The 23,606-nt window shown below is 48.3% G+C and overlaps 8 protein-coding genes across 9 annotated transcripts, besides 31 other annotated features; 2 read left to right on the forward strand and 6 right to left on the reverse strand.

Annotated features, from left to right (window-relative positions):
• Positions 1-259: 259 nt before the first annotated feature.
• Positions 260-1,832, reverse strand: EKO05_0010870 (uncharacterized protein; the record flags this gene model as incomplete). Its single annotated transcript, XM_038943744.1, has 3 exons — positions 260-1,003; positions 1,054-1,639; positions 1,702-1,832. The coding sequence occupies 3 exons, from the start codon at positions 1,830-1,832 to the stop codon at positions 260-262; spliced, it is 1,461 nt and encodes a 486-aa protein (XP_038793127.1).
• A 623-nt stretch (positions 1,833-2,455) lies between these two features.
• Positions 2,456-4,018, forward strand: EKO05_0010871 (uncharacterized protein; the record flags this gene model as incomplete). Of its 2 annotated transcripts, XM_059637865.1 has the most annotated exons (3): positions 2,456-2,571; positions 2,617-3,125; positions 3,174-4,018. In XM_059637865.1, the coding sequence occupies 3 exons, from the start codon at positions 2,456-2,458 to the stop codon at positions 4,016-4,018; spliced, it is 1,470 nt and encodes a 489-aa protein (XP_059493848.1). The 2 variants fall into 2 exon arrangements, with proteins under 2 accessions (XP_059493848.1, XP_038793128.1); XM_038943840.1 differs by having other exon boundaries at positions 2,617-4,018.
• Positions 4,019-4,064: 46 nt separating this feature from the next.
• EKO05_0010872 (tRNA pseudouridine(55) synthase) lies at positions 4,065-5,216 on the reverse strand (the record flags this gene model as incomplete). The annotated part of the gene is made up of 2 exons (XM_059637866.1): positions 4,065-5,128; positions 5,177-5,216. 2 exons carry the CDS (start codon positions 5,214-5,216, stop codon positions 4,065-4,067), a joined length of 1,104 nt encoding a protein of 367 aa, XP_059493849.1.
• A 278-nt stretch (positions 5,217-5,494) lies between these two features.
• EKO05_0010873 (uncharacterized protein) lies at positions 5,495-8,626 on the reverse strand (the record flags this gene model as incomplete). Its single annotated transcript, XM_038943888.2, has 6 exons — positions 5,495-6,590; positions 6,637-7,074; positions 7,129-7,202; positions 7,251-7,279; positions 7,329-7,592; positions 7,639-8,626. 6 exons carry the CDS (start codon positions 8,624-8,626, stop codon positions 5,495-5,497), a joined length of 2,889 nt encoding a protein of 962 aa, XP_038793129.2.
• A 1,697-nt stretch (positions 8,627-10,323) lies between these two features.
• On the reverse strand, positions 10,324-10,698 carry EKO05_0010874 (uncharacterized protein; the record flags this gene model as incomplete). Its single annotated transcript, XM_038947335.1, has 1 exon — positions 10,324-10,698. One exon carries the CDS (start codon positions 10,696-10,698, stop codon positions 10,324-10,326), a length of 375 nt encoding a protein of 124 aa, XP_038793130.1.
• Positions 10,699-11,260: 562 nt separating this feature from the next.
• On the reverse strand, positions 11,261-12,315 carry EKO05_0010875 (uncharacterized protein; the record flags this gene model as incomplete). Its single annotated transcript, XM_038943860.1, has 3 exons — positions 11,261-11,449; positions 11,498-12,098; positions 12,152-12,315. The coding sequence occupies 3 exons, from the start codon at positions 12,313-12,315 to the stop codon at positions 11,261-11,263; spliced, it is 954 nt and encodes a 317-aa protein (XP_038793131.1).
• A 102-nt stretch (positions 12,316-12,417) lies between these two features.
• Positions 12,418-12,450: a tandem repeat.
• A 35-nt stretch (positions 12,451-12,485) lies between these two features.
• Positions 12,486-12,523: a tandem repeat.
• A 76-nt stretch (positions 12,524-12,599) lies between these two features.
• Positions 12,600-12,641: a tandem repeat.
• Positions 12,642-12,647: 6 nt separating this feature from the next.
• On the forward strand, positions 12,648-13,105 carry EKO05_0010876 (uncharacterized protein; the record flags this gene model as incomplete). Its single annotated transcript, XM_038943872.1, has 3 exons — positions 12,648-12,695; positions 12,877-13,001; positions 13,060-13,105. The coding sequence occupies 3 exons, from the start codon at positions 12,648-12,650 to the stop codon at positions 13,103-13,105; spliced, it is 219 nt and encodes a 72-aa protein (XP_038793132.1).
• Positions 13,106-13,237: 132 nt separating this feature from the next.
• Positions 13,238-13,265: a tandem repeat.
• A 431-nt stretch (positions 13,266-13,696) lies between these two features.
• Positions 13,697-13,737: a tandem repeat.
• A 7-nt stretch (positions 13,738-13,744) lies between these two features.
• Positions 13,745-13,775: a tandem repeat.
• On the reverse strand, positions 13,766-15,503 carry EKO05_0010877 (uncharacterized protein; the record flags this gene model as incomplete). Its single annotated transcript, XM_038943858.1, has 3 exons — positions 13,766-13,989; positions 14,116-14,541; positions 14,591-15,503. 3 exons carry the CDS (start codon positions 15,501-15,503, stop codon positions 13,766-13,768), a joined length of 1,563 nt encoding a protein of 520 aa, XP_038793133.1.
• Positions 13,996-14,044: a tandem repeat.
• Positions 15,504-15,587: 84 nt separating the features above from the next.
• Positions 15,588-15,634: a dispersed repeat.
• Positions 15,635-15,682: a tandem repeat.
• Positions 15,683-16,200: a dispersed repeat.
• Positions 16,163-19,395: a mobile genetic element.
• Positions 16,815-16,823: an inverted repeat.
• Positions 16,815-16,959: a mobile genetic element.
• Positions 16,951-16,959: an inverted repeat.
• Positions 17,670-17,680: an inverted repeat.
• Positions 17,670-17,724: a mobile genetic element.
• Positions 17,714-17,724: an inverted repeat.
• Positions 19,396-23,606: part of a mobile genetic element that runs on past the window's edge.
• Positions 19,567-19,572: a direct repeat.
• Positions 19,573-20,062: a long terminal repeat.
• Positions 19,573-23,606: part of a mobile genetic element that runs on past the window's edge.
• Positions 20,804-21,027: a mobile genetic element.
• Positions 21,290-21,453: a mobile genetic element.
• Positions 22,136-22,329: a mobile genetic element.
• Positions 22,598-22,881: a mobile genetic element.
• Positions 22,601-22,848: a mobile genetic element.
• Positions 22,601-22,884: a mobile genetic element.
• Positions 22,607-22,878: a mobile genetic element.
• Positions 22,679-22,881: a mobile genetic element.
• Positions 23,054-23,259: a mobile genetic element.
• Positions 23,060-23,253: a mobile genetic element.

Below are 23,606 nucleotides of genomic sequence, written 5' to 3' on the forward strand. Positions count from 1 at the left end.
CCCGTGGCGTAGTTATATGGTGACCACCGGTTGCTTGGCGCAAATGACTACAATACACGAGCCGCCATGCGGACCGATGTAAGGCTGGGCACTTATCTCCACGAAACAACGGATACTATTCGGACCATGCGGATGTGCGCGGAAGGCTGAGATGAATATTCCACAAATCATTGTGACCGACAAGACAAGTCTCTATCAAAGTCAGTCAGTAACGCTCCAAGCTGTGCTTGTCCATGATTGCGCGGGCGCTCCCGCAACCTCACAACCTTGCGCGAGGCGCCTCATCAACCAGCAATCTTTGCCTTGCCCTTTCGTTCTCCTCTCTCCACCACTTCTTTCTCCTCTCATGGCCCGCCATAAACGCTTCAAACCATCTTTTGTCGTACGGCGGTAATCTCCTCCCGGGTTGACCAGGAGCTGGCTCTCCAGCTATCTTCCTCACTGCCTCGAAGTATTCTTCAAAGTTGGGGTACACCATGGTGAACCCTGGACCATCACCCCTCTTTGCAATACCCTCGCGCTCCCATCGCTGCTGCTCTTCAAGCGGTGGAAGAACAGCACGTCCAGCGAGTATGCGTGCGGCGAGAACAGCGTGCCACTCAAAGATTTTAAACGTGAGACCGGCGCCCACAGCCCCAACGAAGAGCAAGGTGGGGTCTTTTTGATATACAACGTGCTGGTACAAGCCAGGGACACGGTTGTTCCGGATCTTGACGTCGGGGAGAAAGGGCAGAGACCAGGAGTATCCGGTACCGAAGATGATTTCGTCGACGTCTTTTACTGATGTGCCGTCGGTGAAATGTACGGTCCGTTGACCACCTGATGTGTCGACGTGTGATATTGTTGGCTTCTGCGCTATGTTGGGGTGCTTGAATGCCTCATCGCCGAAATAGCCATTCAGTTTGTGTCCGAGAATGACAGCGTAGACGGGTGCTTTGGCAATGCCCGCGAGGTCGTATGCAATGTCTCCACCAGAGACTGATGCGCCTACTATGATGACTCTCTGATTGCAAGTCAGCACTCATTGTGGTAGTAGAGTTGACTACGTCTGACCTTATTCTTGTAAGCGTCACGTCCGCGGAACATCTTGCTGTGTTTCACACTGCCTGGCCAGAGTCGTTCGAAGGCGTCCAGGCCATCAATCTTGGGTATGTATGGAACGTTGAAATGTCCACTGGCCACAATAACAGCATCAAACCCCTCTTCCCACCACTCATCTTCAAGCTGATTGTCGCCAGCCTTCCGCAGTACAAGTCTCCATTCGCTGCCAACCTTCTCTGCTAGCTCTATACTGGTGTTGTAGGACACTAAGCTGGCATATCCCTTGCGATTTACAAGCGATTCGATGTATCCGCGAATCACAGCGTGGCTGCGAAACGGTGTATCGTCGCCATGCTTCGAGATTGACAACTGGCTTCGCTGTTCAGGAATCGTTTCTTGCGAGAACGACATTGCGGTGTGGTCGACATTGGTTTCGAGGTACGGGTACACAGAGGACTCGGCATGGCGCGCTTGAGAGAGCTTTGCTTGCCGTGCAGGGAGCTTTGACGGGATTTGGAGAGGAAGGTCGCCAGTGCGAGTGGCGAGTGCTGCAAGGTCTTCGGGCAACAGGTTTGGTGGAGGTGTGCTATCTTCGAGCCTGATATATCGTGAGACGAGACGTTGTTTGAGGAATACACGTCTGCGCTCAGGACTCCTTACCAGCAGCCACCCGGCGCTTCTCGCCGCTCGAAAACACGGATCGAGTCAAAGGCTTGTTCCTGCGCAAGCGCGTCGATGGTTATGGCTCCAGAGGGACCCAGCCCAATCACTGCTACGCGTTTTACAGCCATGAAGCTCAGTGTCAATTCACTTTGAAGCACAAATTCCTGCAACACGGGATAAAGAAGCCCTCAGTTGGCCCTAGGAGATCCGGAGAACTGATAAGAGAAAGGCGTTGCGTGGCGATAGCCCGAGTTTTTGGCCTCGGCACTGTGCCTTGCACCAGCATGCTGAGCAGTGAGAGCGTGATGTCCACCATTTCCACGTGGTCACCATGATTTCGTTGTGGGGAGAGACGCGCATCTTCCCACTTTCGAATCAGCGCCAAGTTTGCGACATTGGTTCGAGAATTGCGCGATCTTGACGAACCTAACCCCGAAAGGTTTAGTCCATCAAGCTCGTCCACTAAACACCACGGCAGCGTATCTAACTTGACCACATGTGTCGTCAGGCACAAGACGCCATGCATCTTGGACGGAGCACAACTACTGACGCCCGTCGGTATCGTGGTCGGCAGGATGATAGACCGCACAGGTGCCGACCGGAGACAACGCCCCCGATTGCACGTAAATGTGTAGCGGGATGGCGTATTCACTGGAAGAAACGGAGCTGATACATTGCACTCCTCACTTATTGTTCCCGGCTGTCAACTCCTATCAGCTCGCCTCCAGACAGTCGGATCTGCCTGGACGTCATGGCTTCCAAACATGAAAGAAATGTATTTGAAAGTGCAGTTCAGAGCGATGCACCTGATGTACAAATCGCCATCGGCGTTGAGCCGAACGCTGCAACGAGATATGCGAGGCGAAAGTAAGTGACTTTCTGATTTGCCGGACAACCAGTGACTGATTGTAGGGTTGACACCACCGTCCTTCCACTCCTGTTCCTAGGCTTGCTGGTCTTCCAGTTGGATCGCATGAATCTCGCCAGTGCGCTTACCGATGGCTTCGCGAAAGACATAGCTGTGAACCAAAACACCATAAATCTCGGCAACCAGCTCATGTTTCTGGGTATCGTCGTGCTGGAGATCCCATCCAACATCATTCTTCAACGTATCGGCCCACGAAAGTGGATCTCGGCACAGGTTTTTATCTTTGGCTTTGTAGCGACCTTACAGGTCTTTGTGAGAAACGAAGCCGGCTTTTTAGTATCGAGGTCCTTCTTGGGATTGTGCGAAGCCGGGTACATCCCAGGCGGAATCTATACGCTGTCGACATGGTACACGAAGCGCGAGCTTGCGAAGCGAGTGGCAATTTTCTTCTTTGGCATGTTCGGCGGCAATGCAATCAGTCCGATACTAGCGAGTGGCATTCTACAGCTGGGCGGTCGTGGAGGGATGAAGGGATGGCAGTGGCTTTTTTTGCGTGAGTCAGGTCGTCTCCCCGATGTTCGCACAATTGACCGGACTCCAGTCGAAGGCGTGTTTACAATGGTTGTTGCGATTCTACTGCTGTTGCTTCTCCCTGGGAGTCCCGATGAGCCTCGTCCATTGCTCTCTCCTGGCCTGATTCGGTTCACAGGTGTTGATCGAGAAGCTCTTCGACAGCACCTTGAGACAGACGACGAGGAGAAAAAGTATGGGGCTCAGGGAATGCATATTCCGCTGTCACTAGTCTGGCAGACGCTGAAGCACTACCGTCGATGGGCTTCTTTTGTATCAACGTTCGCCGTCTTCTCAACTTGGTCGTCTTTGACCACGTACACCCCGACTATCATCATGGCCTTGGGGTTCACCCGTATACAAGCGAATCTGTTGGCCTCGGTTGGTGGCTTCCTCGCCCTTGGTGTAGTGTTCTTCTTCGGTTGGCTATCCGACCGGACCAACAAACGGGGGATGGCTGTGATCATAGCACACATCTGCTATTTCGTTGTGCTTATCGTAGCCCGTTCGGTGCATCCCTCGGTGGGCAAGTGGTTTCGCTGGGGTTTATGGACAACGATCAATGCTTTCGCTATTGGCTACCACCCTGTCCATAATTCCTGGGTCCAACTAAATTGCAAAGATCCTCGCGAGCGCAGTATTAGCATCGCGATGTGGGTCATGGCTGCAATCTCGGGCTTGATGGTCGGTACACAGTACTATCGTGCTGATGATGTACCATTCTACAAAAAAGGGCTGAGAATACAGATCATCATGGTCGCAGTCGGCATGCTCTTCGCCGTTTTGCAGGAAGTCGTATACGTGTCGTATAATCGGAAAGTTTTGAGGAAGTGGGAAGCAGAGGGTGGCAAGAGACCATGGTTGTACACGCCCTGAGCGTGTAATGTCACATGGACATAACTCACGGCCGAATAGTGTATGTTTACATCTCTGTTTCTGGAGGTTGACTTGTTGCTCCCTCCTGGACAGGTCCGCTCACCGCGGGCTTCCGGCTCCATTTGCCTTTGTACTTGCCGCCTTGCTGCTTGATCCTCTCCTGCTTTGTATCGGCGACGAACCCACCTCGGAATCTTTGCTTGGGTCTTTCACTTTGTTCGGTCACCTTTCTCTGTCTTGTTGCCGCACTTCGCCCGTTCACATGTCCAGATGGTACCGGATTTGCAGCTACCCAAGATTCGAGTTGCTGACAAATCTTTGCGCCCCAAGTTTCTTCGCCACCATCAAGATCTGCATACGTGATCGCAGTTGTCAGACCTGGCGACTCTGGCGGATCAAAAGTTGTGTACGTTGCTTGTCGCGTGCGCAGCAACGTTGCCATATGAGATCTTGACTGGCAAGCAATACCCAGATCGTGCGCAAAACTTCGAACATAAAAGCCAGAACAGACTGTGAGTCTCACACGAGCTGCCGGTGCGGCTGCTACTTTGTCTTCCCCGGGATACGCGAACTCGTGCTGGCCAGGCTCATACCATGCCAGCAGTGTGCACTCGTCGACATGCATGTCCCTACTCTCCAGTTGCCTTGGGAGCTCCTCACCTCCGCGGGCATACTCGCACGCTTTTTTCCCATTGATCTTTAGAGCTGAGTAGATTGGTGGCGCCTGCCCGATATTGCCTCTGAAGTGTGCAAGCTTCCCTTCTACTAAGGTCTTGGTGACATGCGCACAGTGCGCTCGCTCAGTGACGATGCCGGTGCAATCATACGAGTCTGTACTCGCGCCGAAAAGCACGGTAGTCTCGTAAGTCTTAGTGCAGGCGAGATACTTTTGTAGCTGCTTCGTGCCTCTGCCGATGCCAACAATGAGCACGCCCGCAGCCAATGGGTCCAGAGTGCCGCCATGGCCCATCTTGAAAACCTGATCATCGCTCTTGCTAGTCCTTTTGGGCTGGTGTTGAAGTAGCGGGGCAAATGCCTGGGATGGCGCAAAAGTAGCTTGTAGCTTCTCGAGTACATCCGCAGACGAAACGTGGGCCGGTTTGGCAACGGCTACATACAGTCAATGACTAGACGTTGAACAGCCGTCACCATGCTCACCGAAGATGCCTTCAAGAACTGTTTTCTTTGGAGTTTCCATTCTATAGTACTGCGGCTGATGCAAGAGATGCGTCACCGAGATGAAAGAGGAAGTTTCGTGTGATTTAGTAGCGCTAGTGCCATATTCGGCTAGCACTTTCAGATAGCTCAGTCGTGGACTCATGGAGTAAAAGAACTTCACGAGCTCTACGTAGCGTGTATTTGTCTAAGATTATATCTAGTTCGAGCTGTGCAGATTGTGTAATCACTTGATACAGGCTCAAAGCAGAGTGCATTTTCTGAGATCCACCAATTCTCCAACACCGGCAATTGTCATCATCATCTTACATCCGCACTCTGCTCATTGAGCTTCTTGACTAGCCTCAGTATCTTGGGCCACAACTCTGGTATCCTGAATGGCTTAGAGATGGCATCGTCCATGCCTGCGGCCAGCGCCTGCTCTACCTGTTCCATACGCGCATTGGCACTGACAGCCAGAATTGGTAGTCGCGTGTGTGCTTCTGGTGGTAACGACGATTCCGATATATTGAACGCAGGGAAGGATGAAAGTGGGTTGACAGATGATGCTGTCAGTTGCCTCAATAATCCCGGATGCTGTTTAAGTGGCGGAGCGAGCAGGCCTTTCGCTTCGTATTCGCGGATTCTTTGCGCACATGTAAGCCCATCCATGACCGGCATCTCAATATCCATGAATATGATATCAACATCGTGCTGCCTGGGTGCGCTGAAATACTCCACCTCCTCCTCTTCCGTAGTGGTGTCGTGGTTGTTTCTGGGCGTGCCTCGCCAGTACACACTACCCTTAAGCCAGTCGAGCGCTTGTTGTCCATCACCAGCAACGCTGATGTTCCACCCAAACTTCGTCAACTGCTTCTTGAGCACCCTTTGGTTGACCAGGTTGTCTTCGACAATCAGGATGCTAAGCTTCACATCTTTCATGACGTTCTCGGTCGAGATTGTGCGCTGCAGCCCAGACCGAATTTTCAGCGACTGACCATCGGGCGGCGTAGCCTTGCGTGTGCGAACGAAGAATGCGAATGTAGAGCCAATGTCTGGATCGGACGCTACACCGATTGCGCCACCTTGGAGGGTCGCGAGGGATTTTGAGATGAACAGTCCCAATCCTGATCCACCGTACTTTACATGCGTACGAGGTGTTGCTTGAGTGAACCTCGAGAACAGCTTTTGCTGTTCGTCGAATGTCATACCGCAGCCCGTGTCCTGAACTTTCAGCCACAGGTAGGCCGACTCTCCGTCACCCCATTCGAGACCCTCGGTCAATCCTCTTGGTTGTTGTCTGGAAAAAGTGAAATTGATTGTGTCCCAGACTTCAGGCGGTCGATTGCAAGAGGCGCCCAGAGTGACAGTGATTCGTCGAGATAGCCTGTCCTTGGTAAACTTGATTGCGTTCGTACTATGACATGTCAGTGAGTGTCCAGAGCTTGGCTGCAGCCACTCACAGGAGGTTAATCAAGACTTGAAGCAGTCGAGATGGATCTAACATGACCCAATCGTAGCCTTCGAGTGTCGGGTCTTTCCGAAACTCAAGCTTGATGCCCATCTGATTGCATTCTACGTCAAACATCTTCAAGGCTTCGCAAACAACTACGGTGGACTGAACTCGCACTGGCGTTACTGAAATTAGGTTCGAATCCAGCTTGGACAATGTGAGGACGTCGTCGATAACGCGCTTTTGATGTAGCGAACACGAAACTATGGTCTGCAATGAGTCGATACTCGTCGCAATCTCATCGCGAATCTTTTCAAAGTCTAGGTCAACGAGTAAGGTGTTTTCGCCATGAAATGGCAGCCCCTGCAATGATGCGATAACAGAATCCGCGCATTGAACCACGGCGGACAATGGGTTGCGAAGCTCGTGGGACGTCATGTCGACGAAGCTTCTTCGAGTTAGCGATGCTATCACGGCGATACTTGAGTCGTCGGAGCCTTACTTCTCCTGTTGTCGTTTTGCTTCCAGAGCTTCTTCTGTTCGTTGTCTCTGCACCGTCTCTGCCCATTTGAATTGCTGTCCTTGTTAGCTTTACGGCCTCACTGCCAGGTCACTTGCCCTTACCGAAATGTCGAAAAGAGTGCCCAAAATACCTGAATCATGTCAATCTCCGCGAATGGCCACTACGGGCATGCAGCTTACTGAGAACCTTTCCGCTCTCGTCGACTTCCGGATAGTTCGAGCTTTGCACCCAAATGTTCGAGACAATACCGTCCTGATTCACCCAAGTTTTCTTGAGTCGAACCTGAACGCCATCTGACTTTTTACCGGCCAACATCTGCTGCCAGTCATCTTCTACTTTTTTCAGGTCCTCGTCGGCGACAAGCCCGAACCATTCGATTTGATCGAGTGGCTCTCGCAAATGCCCGGTGAGCTCAAAAAACTGGTCGTTGACGTAGTTCATGCCTTGGCCTTGTCAATAGCTGCCTGGCCCCTCCACCTGGAGACGTACCTTGTTCGGGGACGAATATGTAAATAGCAATTGGAGACAGCTGTGCGAATCTGGCAAACTTCTGCTCTGACAATCTTGCCTGTTCTAACGCTTCTACGCGTGCTTGCGCAACCTCTTGAGATTTCTTCTGTGCCATGATATCGATGGTGTTGCCAGCAATGCTGATCAGTGTTCCTTCTTCATCAAACACGGGTACGCAGGCCGAAAGTATCCATTGTGCTGCAGCGGCAGAGCCTGAGGCCGCTTTCCATCTCATCTCAAATGTCACCGAATTGCCAGATGCCAAATTGTTCCACATGGACATGACTAGGCCCTGGTCCTCGGGATAGACAAGGTCCATGAAAGAGAATTCGACCTGTGCCGGTAAGTTCCGAGGATGCGAAGAGAGTCGATACCATGCTTCGTTAGCATGAATTAACTTCCCTTCTGCATTGTATTCAAAAACTCCCACATCCGACATCTCCATCATAGTCTGAAGTCCTTCCCATCGTGCGGTGAGGTTGGTCCGAGGTAATGTTCGGAGCAAGGCCGACCTACTGGCTTCCTTCTCTTGCACAATCTCCTCTTTTGAACGACGGTAGATGCGGCCCCAGTTCCCGACATCACGCTTGACTGTTGCCTCTTTCGTTGCGTCCGGGGTGCTGGCATCGCTGCTTGACTCATGTTCTGGTGAAGCTTCTGTTGCTCGTATGATCTTCCATGCTAAGCCCGGCCCCGCATGTTGTGAGGTCCATCTCTTTCCACGGAAATCCTGCTGCGGTTTGTAGTCGCCGAGAGCTTGCGCCCATGATCTGAATAGTAACGCTGCCCTGTTGCGATCCTCCACGCGTGCTTGAAACTCGCCACGTCGGAACGCTGCGTTACAAAATACGAACTCAAACTCGAGTAGCTCTTGTCCGGTCCTGATAACAAACGTTGGCACAGGATCGAGTTCCAGTGTCACCAGGTCCAGCGAAGATGACTGCGAAGGCTCCAAGACTGGTGACATACCGATCCCGGTCCAACACTCCCGATTCTTCGTGCTTCAAAGCATTTGCACGAGTAACAGCTCCGTGTTTTCTGTGCTTTGGTAAGGATATGTGGTAGATCGACGTGGGGTTAAGGCGGGAATTCCAGGTGGAGGTGAGTGAACTCAAAGTGTGAAATTGGCAGTTTCGACCATGTGGCACTAATAGACGCTTGCCGGACGCTCTGGAACCGGCCTTGCCCTTCGATTGCCACCCGAAGGACTTTAAAAGGAGTATCTACTCCCTTCGAGCCCTCGGCTTACAACGTTGACAATGATGCAAGCTGATAGGTTGTCAGCGGTCCTGGCCGACAAACCTTGCAGACCGCCGCACCGCTCGCTGTTTCCCACAGTTGTGTTCCAGATCTCCATTCTAACCAAATGCGCCCGGAACGTGATGGCGTCATCGTGCAGCTGGCGGTTGTAGCCGCATTCTGCCGCCTCAGATCTGCGCTCTGGTCGGTGATCGTGATCGATGCTTGGGCCCCCACGAGACAGTTTCGTGCCGGCTCAAGGTCTTTATCCTGACTTCTACTTCGTGCGCTGTACCGTGTACTGGTTCGCGCGTACCTGTCGTCGTGGTTTGACTACTGGCCAATAGATCGTGTTGTTCTCAAACACAAACCAAGGCTTTGAGCCAGCAGCACTGTTTGCAACTACCAGAGCCACGTACGTGGGTGATACATTCTGGCCCGCTGGTGGAGTGAAGTACCAAGAGGAGACGAATATGGGGAGGAAAATCTAGAATTGAAACCTTGTGGAAGCAGCTTGCCGATGGAGGATCAATCATGCAGATCCAACCAATCACGATTCTTCCATGCTGGTTCCTGCATCTGAAAATCCACCTCTGCTGTAGACGTTGTAAGCTCAGCAAGCGATGTTCTTGCACTCTGGCAACTGTGTCGAGACGCCGCTCATCGCAAGGCACTCGAGAGCCCAGGGTTACCTGACCTGATCGCGTCGTGCTCACCGATGAGCACTGATACATGCCTAGACAATCACGTTTTTTTTCCTCGCGACCTTGTCAGAGGTTTCATTTCGTCTACTGTCCTAGCTTCCTGGCCTCGTAAGATACCCTGCTTGTCTCAACAATAGAAGCAACGTCGCATCGTACAGGTACATGTTCCGCGAATACAGAGACCTCCAATGTCTGATTCTCAAGAGTCGTCCAGCGTAATGCCGAGCATAATGCCGAGGCGCGCCAAGGTCATTGACCTACACCATGGTAACGGCGAGCCTCATCGTTACAAGTCGAGTGTTGCATCGCATCTCCGGCAGGCGCTCGTCAACAACACCAAGGTTCGGCTATGGCGTCGGTAGGATGTGTAGTTCGAATAAGGATGCGCAACAGCCCTGCCGCGGCGAAGGGCGCATTCGAATGCCAAACTGAAACGCCGAGAGAGTTCCAACCGGCGCAACTTTGCCAGCCGTACACGGTAAAAGCTTCTGGATTCCTACTCAAGATCTCAACGACCAGCCAGCTGCTACAACGCAATTCAGTCGACTCACCAGCACAGCAACGTCGTCCAGGAGTCACCAGGACAACACTGTCAGCCCCGTGCTATGCCAAGCCTGTACATGGCATATCCCCCCTCTTGATCCCTACCACGCACAAGCTCGAGAACAGCCCCCCATTCCCTCCTTGACCCCAATCTCCCCACCCCGCTTTTGCACCTCCACTACCTCGCCGCATTCCAATCCGGCATCCGCGGCCTCTTCGCCCGCCGCCCAGAACGAGACTGCGGTTCCGTGCCCCTGCAGCGTGGACATCTATAATCGGGCTCGCCATTCTCGAACCGCCCCTCCGTAACAAGCTCATACCCGTAATTGTACATATCTGCCGTCATGCGGTAGTAGTCCGGCTTTGGGGCCACGGGGCAGGGCAGCGCGGAGCCGTGGTTGGCCTCGCGGGCGTAGTAGTTTCTGCAGAGGACGATGTCCCAGACGCCGTGTTGCATGAATTTCCTCTCGTCGACGGGGCGCGGGAGGCCGTTGGGGGCTGCTTCGGGGCGGTGCGCGCACGCGCTGCCGGTAAAGTACTTCCATTCGCACATGATGTTGTTTGTGAGGTCGCTTTTGTGAATCTTTTAGAGTGTTGTGGTTGCGGTTGATTATGTTCAGGTGATTGTGTTCAGTTGGTTGTGTTTGAGAATCTGTAGTAGAGAAGACCTGCTGGTACTTATATGCATAGGGATTCTGTGGTGAATGGCTCTTGGTCCCTTTGTGAGAACGAAGTGTAGACACTGTGATTGCATAAGGTGCAATGTATGTGAAAGGCGTTGTTGGATTTGAATACCGCGTGCCTGGCGGTGCTGTCCAGTTCCAATCTACTTGACAGCCGTCCATTAATTGTCTGGTAATTGATTCAGCGATCTGCATTGGCATAAATACTGGCTCTGGACTGGAATAGGAAATGCGACATGATGTTCAGCGGCTTGGACACTGATCGACAGATTCGGCAACGGTGCATCGTGACGCTGTGCAGATTACAAACGCTGTTGAACTGGTGGAGTTGCTTGATTATGTACATTCGAAGGTTGAGTAGATAAGTGTGATTGATCCTTCGTCCTAAGACAATTAGCTGGGTAACGTGAACTCTTCGGTTCCGTCATACCTCTACAGCTCCTTCAGGTGAGTAGACTGGCTTTCCTCTTTCCTCAGCTCCTTTGCGCCAGTCACCGGGCGCCCCTCGACCGCCTTCTCTCCACCGACCAGCTTGAAGCCGTTGTAGAACAGCCACTCGGTCGCACGCTCGACCGGCTCATCGAACATGTAGGGCAGGAAGGGGACGGCTGCGAGACCGAGCTGTGCGGCGTTAGCATGATGTCTGAATGCAGAGGGAATTCAACTTACGCCGATTGGACCCCACGTCCTCAGGGTCTTGTTCTTGGCGTCTTTCAGCGCACGGCCAGAGTACCTGACGATACTGTGAATCGTGAACGCAGGCAGGCCCATCGAGGCAACGGCCTGGAAGATGGCCCTCTGCGCCATGACCGCTCTGTAGTCCTCAATTGCAGGTATTCTTCCAGCAACCACCTCCCCACCCGTCAACACGCTGCCCTGGCCACCAAGCTTCACGCCCTCAGTGCTCGTGGCCTTCTGCGCCAGCTGCTGCACCTGGCCGACGACGCCTGTGGCATGTCCCGTTGCTGCCATGTCCCTGTTCTCCTTGGCCTGCTCGTTGATCTGGGCGGGGCCGTCGGCGTAGTTCTCAGGGTGCAGGGCCTTTTGGTTGCGGACGTAGGCCTTGTAGCCCTCGTGGGCGACATCGCCAGTCAGGTAGAGCCAGGAGACAGCGTATGCGCCCTTGACCAGGTAGGGGTGGGCAATGGGTCGGAAGGACTCGCCGATGTCGGACGTGTAGGCTACATAGCGGTGGGCCGAGAGCATGATGGTGCGGATGCGGGTTGCGTAGGCGGCATAACGGATCGACGTGTCGGTCGTGTCTTCTGCTCTGGGGTGGTTCAGTGGGCATTGGGTTTGCGTCTGGGGGGTAATGGCTTCTACCTTCCGTCTGAGATGGAATCCCACACGCCCTCATCTTCCAGCTTGTCCATGATGTCCTTGGGCAGCTGCTTGCGCGGCGGCGGCACAGAGAAGTCTGGTCGTGCTTCCTTGCGCAGGCGCTCGACGCCATCCACCTCTGCGAGTGTTTTGTCGTCCTTGGCCATTATCGCCGAGTTGTCCCTCTCTTGTCGTGGTATCTTGGCAAGCAGGAAAACCGAAGAAAAGAAATTCCCAGGGGAGTGGAAGGCAATCGAGACTGATCCGCGTGCAGTTGCAGTTGCAGTTGCAGTTGCAGTTGCCTACCTGCGACGTCATCCGTCCAAGCCGAGGTCGTCAGCCACACCCACCGCCTCAGCCATACGCCCCGCCACACTTACGTAAGCGCGCATCCTATGGTCCATCAACACCTCTCCACCATCCCCAACGCCCACGACGTCCATCCATTGCGCCATCACCACCTCTCGCCTCACCTCGCCGCCCATCCCCACCCGCCAAAATGGTTGCTATGTACACTATCGCCGGCCGCCAGGTCGGATCGCACGTTGTACGTTGACCCTGGCCGTCGTCTGCGAAAAAAAGCTCGACGCAGCTCTGCCCGCCCACGACGAGCGCAGCCGCCTGGCGCGTGAGCTGCAGCTGCAACAATGGCGACTCTGCAGCGGCCACGCCAACCAGCCCAGCCGACACGCTCCGGGGTGCACATCCGCTGACACGAAATGCAATAGCTCGCGATCGCCACGCTGGCCACCACCTTCTCGCTCGCCGCGTTCTCGCTGTCCGGCGGCGACAAGGTCGACAAGACGCAGCCGCCGATCAACGCCAAGAGCAAGGATGAGGAGAGCTTCGTCAAGTACGTCGTCCCTGTCCACATGAGGGAGCGAGGGAGAGCACTGGCTAACGACACGCAGGAGCTTTGTCCAGAAGGCCGAGGAGAAGGTCGCCGGAAAGCAGTAGACCGTCCGTCCGCATACTGTGTAGTGGATGGAAAGTCAAGCTGGAGGGGGGATGAGTTGTAGATACGCAGATTGTACCAACAGGTCGCATTGCAATGGAGAGAGATGAATGTACAAGCGGCGTCGCCTTTGCGTGTTGTGTTGTGTTGTGTTGTGTTGTGCGGTGCCGTGCCGTGGAGTGAATAGGAGATGAGGTGACATTGCGACAACCTGCAGACGCAGCAAGCAAGCAAGCAAGACAGGACAGGACAGGACACCAGGTATCGCGCCGATGCAAAACGACCAAAAAAAAAACCCCCCCGGCACCCTCGTAAAGCAAGACGCGCTCCGCCAGACGCCGTAACCCGCGCGCAACCCGCTCCATCGCAAACAGCGAAGAAGGAAAAGAATAGGTCGCTCTCCATTCACCCTTGCTACTCTTCACTCCTCATCCTCCAGCACAATCCGCTTACTCATAGAACCAACAACCTTGGAAAAGAACCTAGCCGCAAACATCCTTAAGAAGCAGATCTTCTTAGTTAAGTAATCTAGCAGTAGGTTAAAGAGTTCTCTATTATACTACTTATTAAGGAAGAAGTATAGTACTGTAATAGTTAGCGTAAATTTAGGCAAGGTTAGGTCAAGTTAGGTTAGACTTGTTACTTACTCACTCACTCCCTCCTTACTCCTCATCCTCCAGCACAATCCGCTTACTCATAGAATCAACAACCTTGGAAAAGAACCTCGCCGCGTGCGCTCTCGGGAAGCAGATCTCCTCGGTCAAGTAATCTGGCAGTAGGTCAAGCAGTTCTCTGTCGCGCTGCTCGTCGAGGAGCGGCTGGTAGACGAATTCCGTGTCGGCGTAGGACTCGCTGCCCTCGGAGACGGTGAGGTGGAAGTGCAGTGCTGCGATGGTTAGCGTGGGTTAGGATGGTTTGATTTGGTTTGATTTGATTTGATTAGTTGAGATGGGATGGGATGGAATGGGGTGGTTGAATGAAGAGGTGAGGGGAGGGGAGGGGGTAGACGTACTTCCGTTCCGCCCCGTCTGCAGACAATCATACACGTCCTCGTCGTCGTCGTTCTTCTTGACGGCCACGATGACGAGGTTGGTCAGGTCGCAGTACATCTCCACCTTCTGCTTCTGCAGCATGGCGTCTTTGGCGGCTTCGGCGCTGCCGGGCAGCACAACGCCCGTGGTGCGCGATTTCATGGCGCTGCCGGGGACTTTGGTCTCTTGCTGGGTCGAGGAGCGCGCGGCGGCGAGTTTGGTGTTGAGCGTCGTGTTCTCCTTCTGCGCCGTGTTGAGCGAGTCGGCGAGCTTCTTGTTTTCGGCTGCCAGGGCTGCGTTGGTCTTGGTGAGTGATGCGATTTCCTTGTTCCTTGTCGTGATATCGGCGGTGCGGGCTTGGAGGTCCGAGACGTGTTGTTTGAGGGCCTTGATCACGGCATCTTGGTCTGCGAGTGCGGTTAGTGGTGTGTGAGTCGATGGCCGCTCCAAGCCTACCTTTCGCGGCCTGCTCTGTCCGCTTCCGCAGCTGCTCAAAGCTCGATTCCTTGCCTGACGTCGCAGCGTCCTTCAGCGTCTCGTACCGCGCCGTCATGGCTTCCAGCTTCTTGGTCAGATCACCCACTTTCCGCCGCGCGGCCGGATCGCGCTCGGTGTCTGACACGCTCCCCGCCCGCCGCGCACCAGCTGAGGGCTGCCGTGTCCTGCTCGCTGCTGTGCGTCGCGCCGACGGCCGCGGTGGAGGCGGCATGCTCTCGGGTATCTCCTCCATTTCTATCGAGTCCTCAACGTCCATGGCATCCGCATCCGGCTCCGGCTGTGTCTCTGGGATCGTGAAAGCTTCCGGTTCCGCTTCCGTGTCTGCGCCGCGCTTGGTCGTCCGTGGCTTTGCGACAGTTTTCGGCCTGGCCTCTTTCTTCACCACCGGCTCCTTCGCTGCTGGTTTGCGCCCTCGCTTCACGGGCGCGGGCTCTTCCTGCGCAGGCTCCTCTTCCTCCTGCACTTTCTTCGCTTTGGCCGGCCGCCCTCTCTTGGCAGGCTTCACAGGCCCCGTCGCTTCAGCGACATGGTCTTCGTCGAGCTCGTCTGCTCGCTCCTCTCCGTCGCTCCCTGCGCCGTTCCTGCGCCCCGCCGGCGCCTTGCGACCAGCCTTTGCGGGCGCCCTCTTCGCGGCAGCGTCCTTTTGAGCCTCGGCTACACGCGTCGCAGGCCGGCCTCTCGCCGTCGCCTTGGCCGCAGGAGCGCTTCTGGCCGGTTGCGCGGCCTTGCCACGCGCCTTGCGCGCCGGCGCTTTGGTTTCGGTGTTGGAGTCCGGCGTGGGCATGGCGTCGAGCTCGTCGGGGGTCATGTCGTCTTCCGAGGCCGAGTCGACGGTGAAGGAAATGTTGGCGAGCGCACTGCGCGGCGCCATCTTGTCGTGGTGGAGACGTTGCGCCGGGTTAGGTGGCCGGAAGCTGCGCGTCTTGCTCGTCCTCCCGCACGGCCAGTGGCATGTTATCTCATTAATCCGACACTCCGCTTACCCTAGCGCACCCTCGCAGGCTCTAGCAAACTCTAGCAAACTCTAGCAAACTCTAGCAAACTCTAGCAGCCAATCACATACTAGTGCGAATTTCAGCTAATTACAGATTAATAACGTAAGTCAGCGCAAAGCCTAAGCAGAGCGTCTAAGAGATTTTAGTTCCTAGTTTAGTGTAAAGTAATTTTAGGCCTTTGTTATAATTATTATTAGCTATTAACTGTATAACACTACTATATCTAATTATCTTACAGTAATATAAATATTTAGAGTAAGAAATTCTAATTCTCCTTATACTAATTATGTCTAACTCTACTAGATTTCTTATTAATAACTACACTACTAAAGGTATTACGTTAATCCTTTAATCCTATTTACTGCTAGTAAACACCTACTATACTACCTATTATTACTAAAAGTATTTATAGTGTTTACTAGTATTGTCTATAACCCTATTAAGACTCTTATAGCGCTCTGTCTAGCATAACTAGTCTAGTGTAGCGTTACTGCTGTATACTACTACGCACTACATCTAATATATAGAGAGAACTTAATAAACTCTAGTAGCTAGATTAGTTGTCTACTAGCTGCTAGCTGCTTATAAAGGTAGTAAGTCTTATAGACTCTAGCAGCTATCTACTAGCTACTTATAAAGGTAGTAAGTCTTACAGACTCTAGTAGCTATCTACTAGCTGCTTATAAAGGCAGTAAGTCTTATAGACTCTAGTAGCTATCTACTAGCTGCCTAAGTAGGTAGCAAGTCTAGTAAACTCTAGCAGCTATTTATTATCTGCTGGCTACCTGTATAGGTAGCAAGTCTAGTAAACTCTAGCAGCTATCTATTATCTACTAGCTACCTGCGCAGGCAGTAAGTCTAGTAAACTCTAGTAGCTTAATAGGCTAGTAAAAGGATAGAAGCTCTAAGGCTTTAATAGATAGTTAAAGTAAGCGCGTAAGGGCCTCTAGGGCAGAACAGAAGACAAGAGAGCTTTAGAAGAGGACAGAAAAGGAGTAGACACAAATCCTTACTCTCTTTAATAGGGAGGCTAGACTGTCTAAAGATTAAATTGCTGGCTATTAGGATATAGAGACCTTTCTAGAACTTATTAACACTATGTAGTTAGAAGAAAATGTTAATTTCTAGACTAGGATTATTAAATATTGTCTTATACTTATTCTGTGCTATAGAGGTTACACTGCTACGCTCTAACTAGAATAAATTTACACACTATAGATACTTATATTTACTAGATTAGACGTTCTACTTATTACACGTACTAGATTTAGTAAGAGTATTATCTTCTATATATTTACACTGCTAATAGGAAAGATAACACTATAGTTAGTGCTACTAAACAAGCTTAGTAAAGAGCAGACATATAATATTAAGAGACTGCTAGGTACTAACCTAGTGTTGCTAAATAAGAAGACTTGTACTGCTAAGAAGAAGCTTATAGACTAGATTGCTAAGAGGAAGTTTATATATGTTCTTCTTAGGCTAGAATAGGTATCTAGTACAGCGTTTTAAGATGTACTAAAGCAGACAGAGTTCTAGGCGCGCATTAGAATAGTAGCTATTAACAAGGTGCACCTTGTCTCCTAGTAGGAAACCTTCTAACTAAAGTTTGTAATGCTAAGTAAGTTGTATACTGCTCTTTATAATAATATAATGTAGTTTAGATATACTACTACTCTTAATACAGCTACTAAAGGTATTATACTCTAGAAAGCTAGCTTTAGAGCTGTTAGTAGTAGAAGGGTGTATAAGACGCGTGTTATACAAACGTTAATTAATTAGCCTAATATATCTCTTTACCTAGTACTAATACTGCGTATAAAGTAGAAAGTATAGGACACCTTAGCCTTTCTGTTAACTAAGGCTGTATGCAATAGTAAGGCGACACTAGAGAAGATCCCTAAGACTATTATCTTTATTAACAGATAATAGCAGCTCTAGGCAGCAGCGCTGTAGGTTATAGAAGCTCTAGTGTTTCTGTCTAAGACTCTACTACCTAAGAAGAAGTACACTAAAGCCTCTTCTAATAAAGGCTTATACGTTCTAGATATAGTATATATATTCTATACTAACACTACTAAACTTAACTATAACTAGACGTATACTAAGTTTAAATGTCCTACTTCTTATATATATATTATCTTTACTATAACTTTATTAGGTATAGATATTAATATTAAAGATATTATAAGGGTTGTAACTTGCAGTATAATAATTAGTAAGAGCTTAGGTAATCTCTAGTAATGCCTTAGTTATAGTGCGCGTAGAGATAGTCTATCTAGTAAGGCTATTATTATACTACTATATTAGCTCTTTAACTTAGAGGGCAAGACCTAGCCCCTAGTAGTAGAGGGAGGAGTATAGTTGTCTACTCTAGCGTCCTTATAATAGTTGTTAAGGAAGCACGCTTAGGCGTTTACTTTACGCGCCTTAGTAGGTAGCTTTTAGCTAAGCTAGCTGTTACAGTATGCAACACTAGGTAACACTACTAACATAGACAAGCTACGGGAGGAACCTAATCTAACTAACATAGTTAATAGTTATAACAGACCTAAGAGACTTTAATTCTAGACTAAGGGTAGGAAGAAGTAGCGCGATAGCATCCTGTTCTAGCTAAAGATAGTAAATAGTAGATGTTATTATTATAGGTTTCTTAAGGACCTAGGCAAGTATAACCTGCTACTAGAGTAACAGTAGATTGTTCTGCTAGGACAGTGTTGCTCTACCTGTAACGCCAGCTTACACGTAGACTTAGTTAAGCTACTAGACTAGCTAAAGCCTATTAAGCTATTGTAGGCTAGCTCTCTTACTGCTGCTATACTTAAGGAGCTAAACAACTTATTAACAATAAGGGCTACTCTTAAGTTAGGGTTTATTAATTTAGGTTATTCTATAGTACCTAGTAGTTTTATACATAGCTCTTTATACCTCTAGTTTATTTACGCCTTTACTAAGAGCATTAGAAAGAAGGGTAAGACATACTTGTATACAGTAGAGCAGTTAGCTAAGAACTTTAACTGTCTAAAGTAGTAGACGCGTTTTAATAACAAGGCATAGTAGCTAGTAGGTAAGCTCCCTATACTTGCAGTAAATACTTACTAGAGAAATAAGGCTAAGAGAGAAGCTAAGGCTAAGAAGAGGAAACAGTATAACTAGATAGTGTAGTTATAGGTCTCTACTACTACATAGTTACAGGCCACTCTAAATAGAAGTCTTAACTCTTAATTAGCACAACTTACAGCTTGTCTTAATACTAGCACAACAGCGTAGTTTATCTAGCTAGTATTGCCTAGTGCAAGTACGCTAGTAGCATTAAGTCTAGTAGTGTTCTAACACTTAAGTAGACTTATAACACTGTTAACGTGTACGCGTTAGAATAGAAAAACTAACACTAGTAACAGTATAGCTTTAACTCCTATATAAGCGCCCTTAAGTAAGGTTTCTAGAAATAAGCCTTATAAGGGTTTAACACTGTCTATTATTGTACCTTTAACACTAGGCACACCTAGGGTTAAAAAGGCTACACCTAGACGTAATAAGCTTTTCCTAAGCTTTACACTAGTGTCTTATAGTAGGCGTAAGTAGACATTAACTAAGAAAGGGATAGATGTATTTAAGTAGAACTGTAGATAATAGGTAGAGTCTAGCTGCTGTATAAAGGACTAGACCCTACTAGAGTTTAGCTATTATGTAGAGGACTATCCTAACAGGTCTACTACTAGACTCTGCTAGAGATTAGCTGTTGTATAGAGGACTAGCCTAACAGGTCTACTACTAGACTCTACTAGAGTTTAGCTGTTATGTAGAGGACTAGCCTAATAGGTCTGCTACTAGACTCTGCTAGAGTTTAGCTGTTGTGTAGAGGACTAGACCCTACTAGAGTTTAGCTGCTGTATAAAGGACTAGCCTTTACTGTAGAGTTTATATTTAGGTTATACATATACTTGTTAAAGTTGTACTTTAGTTAAAGACCGTAAGCACTAATTCTATTGGTTCTTAGGGATAAGTACGGTTACTAGATCGGTAAGGGTTATTAACTAAGCAAAGCTTGTGAAGATAGGGTGCAATAAATAGTACAGAGTAGACTGTCTAGTTTAAGAGCAGGTTAAGATTCTAAAGACAAACTTAATTAATAAGGTTAAACACAAACTATAAGGGTTATGTTCCTGCTAACTATATACTAAGGAGATATAGTACTTATTAATAAGTAGCTAGAGTTAGTCTAATAAAATATATAAGGGTGCTTATAGACAAGTATATTATACTATACTTATTAATAAGCAGTTATGTGTGTTATGCTTGTTAACAAGCAGTCACATAACATCCCTATCTGTTCTGTCCTTCTCTACTGTTTGTTCCTTCAGAGCGGAGTCAGAGGTCTTGGTTGGCTGGTACTTATGTTTGTGCCGTGCCCTAGCACAGGATTGTAACACTATCCCCCCTTCCCCTTTAGTTTGTTCTTAAACTATATAATTGTCTGTTAGAGTTTTATATAATCTGTAATCTCTACATCTAGTAACCTGTAAGTTAAGATGTCCTTGTACGCCTGCAACATCTGTCTTGCATTAGAAATCTGCCAAGCTAATACACCCACCAAAGTCCCCTGCAATTATTGTTTCTTTAGCAGCCATAAGTGCTATATTATACTAGGTAGTCTAAAAGGTCTAAAGTGTGCTAAGTGTATAAAGGCTGGCAAGCTATATATAAATATGTCTTAGGCGTTATTAGATAAGACTTGTAAGGAGTATAAGAAAAAGGTAGAAGAGGACAAGTTACTCCTTACAACTGTTATTGCGCAATTGTTGCGTAATAAGAAAATCCTAAAACAGGCAAATAAACGCACGCGGCAAAAGGCGCTGTGTTTGGCAAATAGGATGGTTAAGGCTGGCAAGTTGGACCTGGCTAAGGAAGTTGATCCTAACTGTCCTGCTGCGTCCATTGGCATGTGTGCCTCGCCAGCTACCTAGAAGGCTCTTGGTTTAATTAAAGAGTCTGTTGCAAATTATAGTACTTGCGTACCAATTAGCAGCAACTTATAAGGTGCGCAGGTGGTTCCTATGTGTTTTCTAAGTCCAGGTATCCTAACTATTTAACTAGATACCTTTATTAATTGCTATTTCCCTTATATATTACTATTTTTTTAACTTCCTATTTATCTTCGCCGTTGGCTTAATAATGGAAGTTTTCCTGGATGGGCGTTCTAGGGTTAGCTGGTTCTAATAGCGAGATGTGGAACACTAGATAGATCTTTGCATCCTTTAGCAGATTAAGTCTATAGTTAACTATACTTATCTGCTTAGAAATAAAAAAGGGTCTAACTTTAACGTAGTCTAGTTTTTTTGTTAGTCTTTGTGTGCGAAGGTTTTTAGTAAGGAGATAGACTTTATCCCCCTCTTTTAGCTAAGGTGCTGTTTTTCTTTTCTAGTTAACATATAAGATTGCTTGTTCTTAAGCCTTACTAATGTTTTCTAGTGCCTTCTTGTGCACTTTCTTTAGTCTTGCTACTAAGGATATTGCTAATTTAGTCTGAATTAGCGTATCCAGACTTCTGGTAAAGAGATTTAGGTGCATCCTGTGGTTTAGGAAGAACAGCAATTTACCTGTTACTTCTAACAATTTGTTATTGTATGTAATCTGTGCTATAGGTAACAGCAAAACCTAGTTGTCTTGCTGCTGGTTGCTGTAAATCTGTAGGTATGTTTCTATGGTCTGATTAGTTCTTTCAGTCTGTCTATCTGTCTGCGGATGATAGGCTGTCAAGAGCTTCTTCTTGGTACCAATAGCTGCCAAGAGCGTGGTCCAGTAGTTTAACGTGAAGAGCTTGTCTTAATTGCTAATAATTAATTCAGGTATGCCGTGATGCCTTATGTGTTAATCTAGGAACACTTATGTAAGCTGCTCTGCAGTATAACTATGTCAAAACAGTATTATTTTAGCGTACTTAGTAAATCTGTCAACTATAACGAAGATTGAGTTGTAGTCGTATCTGGTAACAGGGTCTCTTAAGATAGGCAGCTAAGTAACAAAATCTATCGTAATGTTCGTCTATAGTGCCGTTGGCGGCTCTATTGCCTGCATTTCTCCGTATTTTGCGTGTGTACTGTGTTTATTTTACTGGCAGTTAACACAGTTTTTTATGTATTTAGTAACCTTATCCTTTATGTTGCTAAACTTGTAGTGTTGTTTAATAAGTTCTATTGTGTGTGTAATTCCAGGGTGTCTGTGTAGCAGGTTATTATGGTAATTAGCTATAATTTTATCCTAAAGTTCCTCTAGTACGTCTGATGTGATACGCTAGTTAATTTTAATTCGCATTATGTTGTTAAGCTGCTGCAATAGTCCTAGGGATCTATTGTTGTTAATTCCTAACACTGCGAACTGGTTAATTGTTTTTTCTCTAGTAAGGTTGTGTTATTAACTAAGTGCATTAGCTCTACTATTGTCCTTGCCTGGAGTGTATAGTATCCTGAATTTGTATTATCTAAGCATCTCAGACTAACATACTTAGCGTCTATTTAAGACTTTACTTGTGGTAAAGTATACCAGGTTCTTGTGGTTGGTATAGATAGTAAGTTCTAAGCAACTTTCTGCGTATAGTCGCCAATGTTCCAAGGCTGATACAATTACGAGTAATTCTTTGTTATGCACATTGTAGCGTTCTTCTAGTCCTAAGAACTTGTGTGAGTAGTATGCAATAGGGTGCTATAGTCTATCCTTTTCTTACGTAATATATGCGCCTAATGCAAGATCTAAGGTATTAGTCTCTATGCGCATTAGTTTGCTGCTGTAAAATATAATTAATATAGGAGGTGCAATACAGGCTTGCTTAAGTGCCTTAAACATATTGTCTTATTCTTGTCCCTACTTAAATGGTGTGTCCTTCCGCGTAAGCTTCGTTAGCAGGATTGCAATCTTAGAGTAGTCCTTAATAAAGCGTTAGTTAAAGTTAACAAATCCTAAGAATTCCTAGATCTGCTTAACTGTTTTTGGCGTCTGCCAGGTCCTGACTACTTCCACCTTAGTTAGACTGATCTTGACTCTGTGTCGTCCTACAATGTACCCCAGGAATTCGACTTCCTCCTTGTGCCATTCGCACTTTTTAGGTTTAAGCTGTAGGTCTGCCTGCTGTAGGCATTCTAGCACTTCTGTAACGTGTTGCGTGTGCTCTTTTAGTGTCTTTAAGTACACTAAGATATTGTCTAGGTACGCTACCACAGTTCTGTCAAGGTGTGTTCTAAGGACGTTGTTAATTAACTCCTAACATGTTGCTGGTGCGTTTGTTAGACTGAACAGCATAACTAGGTACTTATAGAGTCTGTATCGCGTCCTAAATGCCATTTTCTATTCTTCTTCTTCCTTTATGCGTATAAGGTTGTACGCGCCTTATAGATCTAACGCTGTAAAGTACTAAGCTCCTGCTAGCTAGTCCTGCAACTCCGTGATGTTTGGGAGCAGGTAGCGGTTCTTAATAGTGATTTTATTAAGCTTCCTGAAGTTAATGTAAGGTTGTAGCTTGCTATCCTTCTTAGGAACAAACATGATTAGGTACCCTGCAGGTAATTCTAATCTTCTAATAAATCCCTTCTTAAGGTTCTCCTTAATATACTTATAAAGTACTTTAAGTTCCTTTTCTAATAGTTAGTATAATAGCCCAAAAGTCGGTATCTTTCCTTCCTAGAGCTTAATCTTGTGATCCTAGGGTTTATGCTTAGGCAGGGCTTTTGCTGTAAGCTCTTCTCTAAACATCTCTGCGTACTGTTGGTAAACGTCAGGGATAACAGGAGGTGCACTCTTTTCCTCCTTAACTCTTGCTTTGTGATCTGTAGGGCTCTCAGTATCTGCAGAGTTAACTGCTCTATCTTGGCGCGTCTTATGTGTCGAAGAGACATTGTTAATCTCCTTCTTATCTACCAGCTGCTGCGTGCGCTGCGTAGGCGTAGATATATTAGTGCCACATTTGCATCCTTCTAGTAAAAGTC

The sequence above is a fragment of the Ascochyta rabiei genome, chromosome 21 (genome assembly GCF_004011695.2).
Source record: "Ascochyta rabiei chromosome 21, complete sequence".
Classification (NCBI taxonomy): domain Eukaryota; kingdom Fungi; phylum Ascomycota; class Dothideomycetes; order Pleosporales; family Didymellaceae; genus Ascochyta; species Ascochyta rabiei.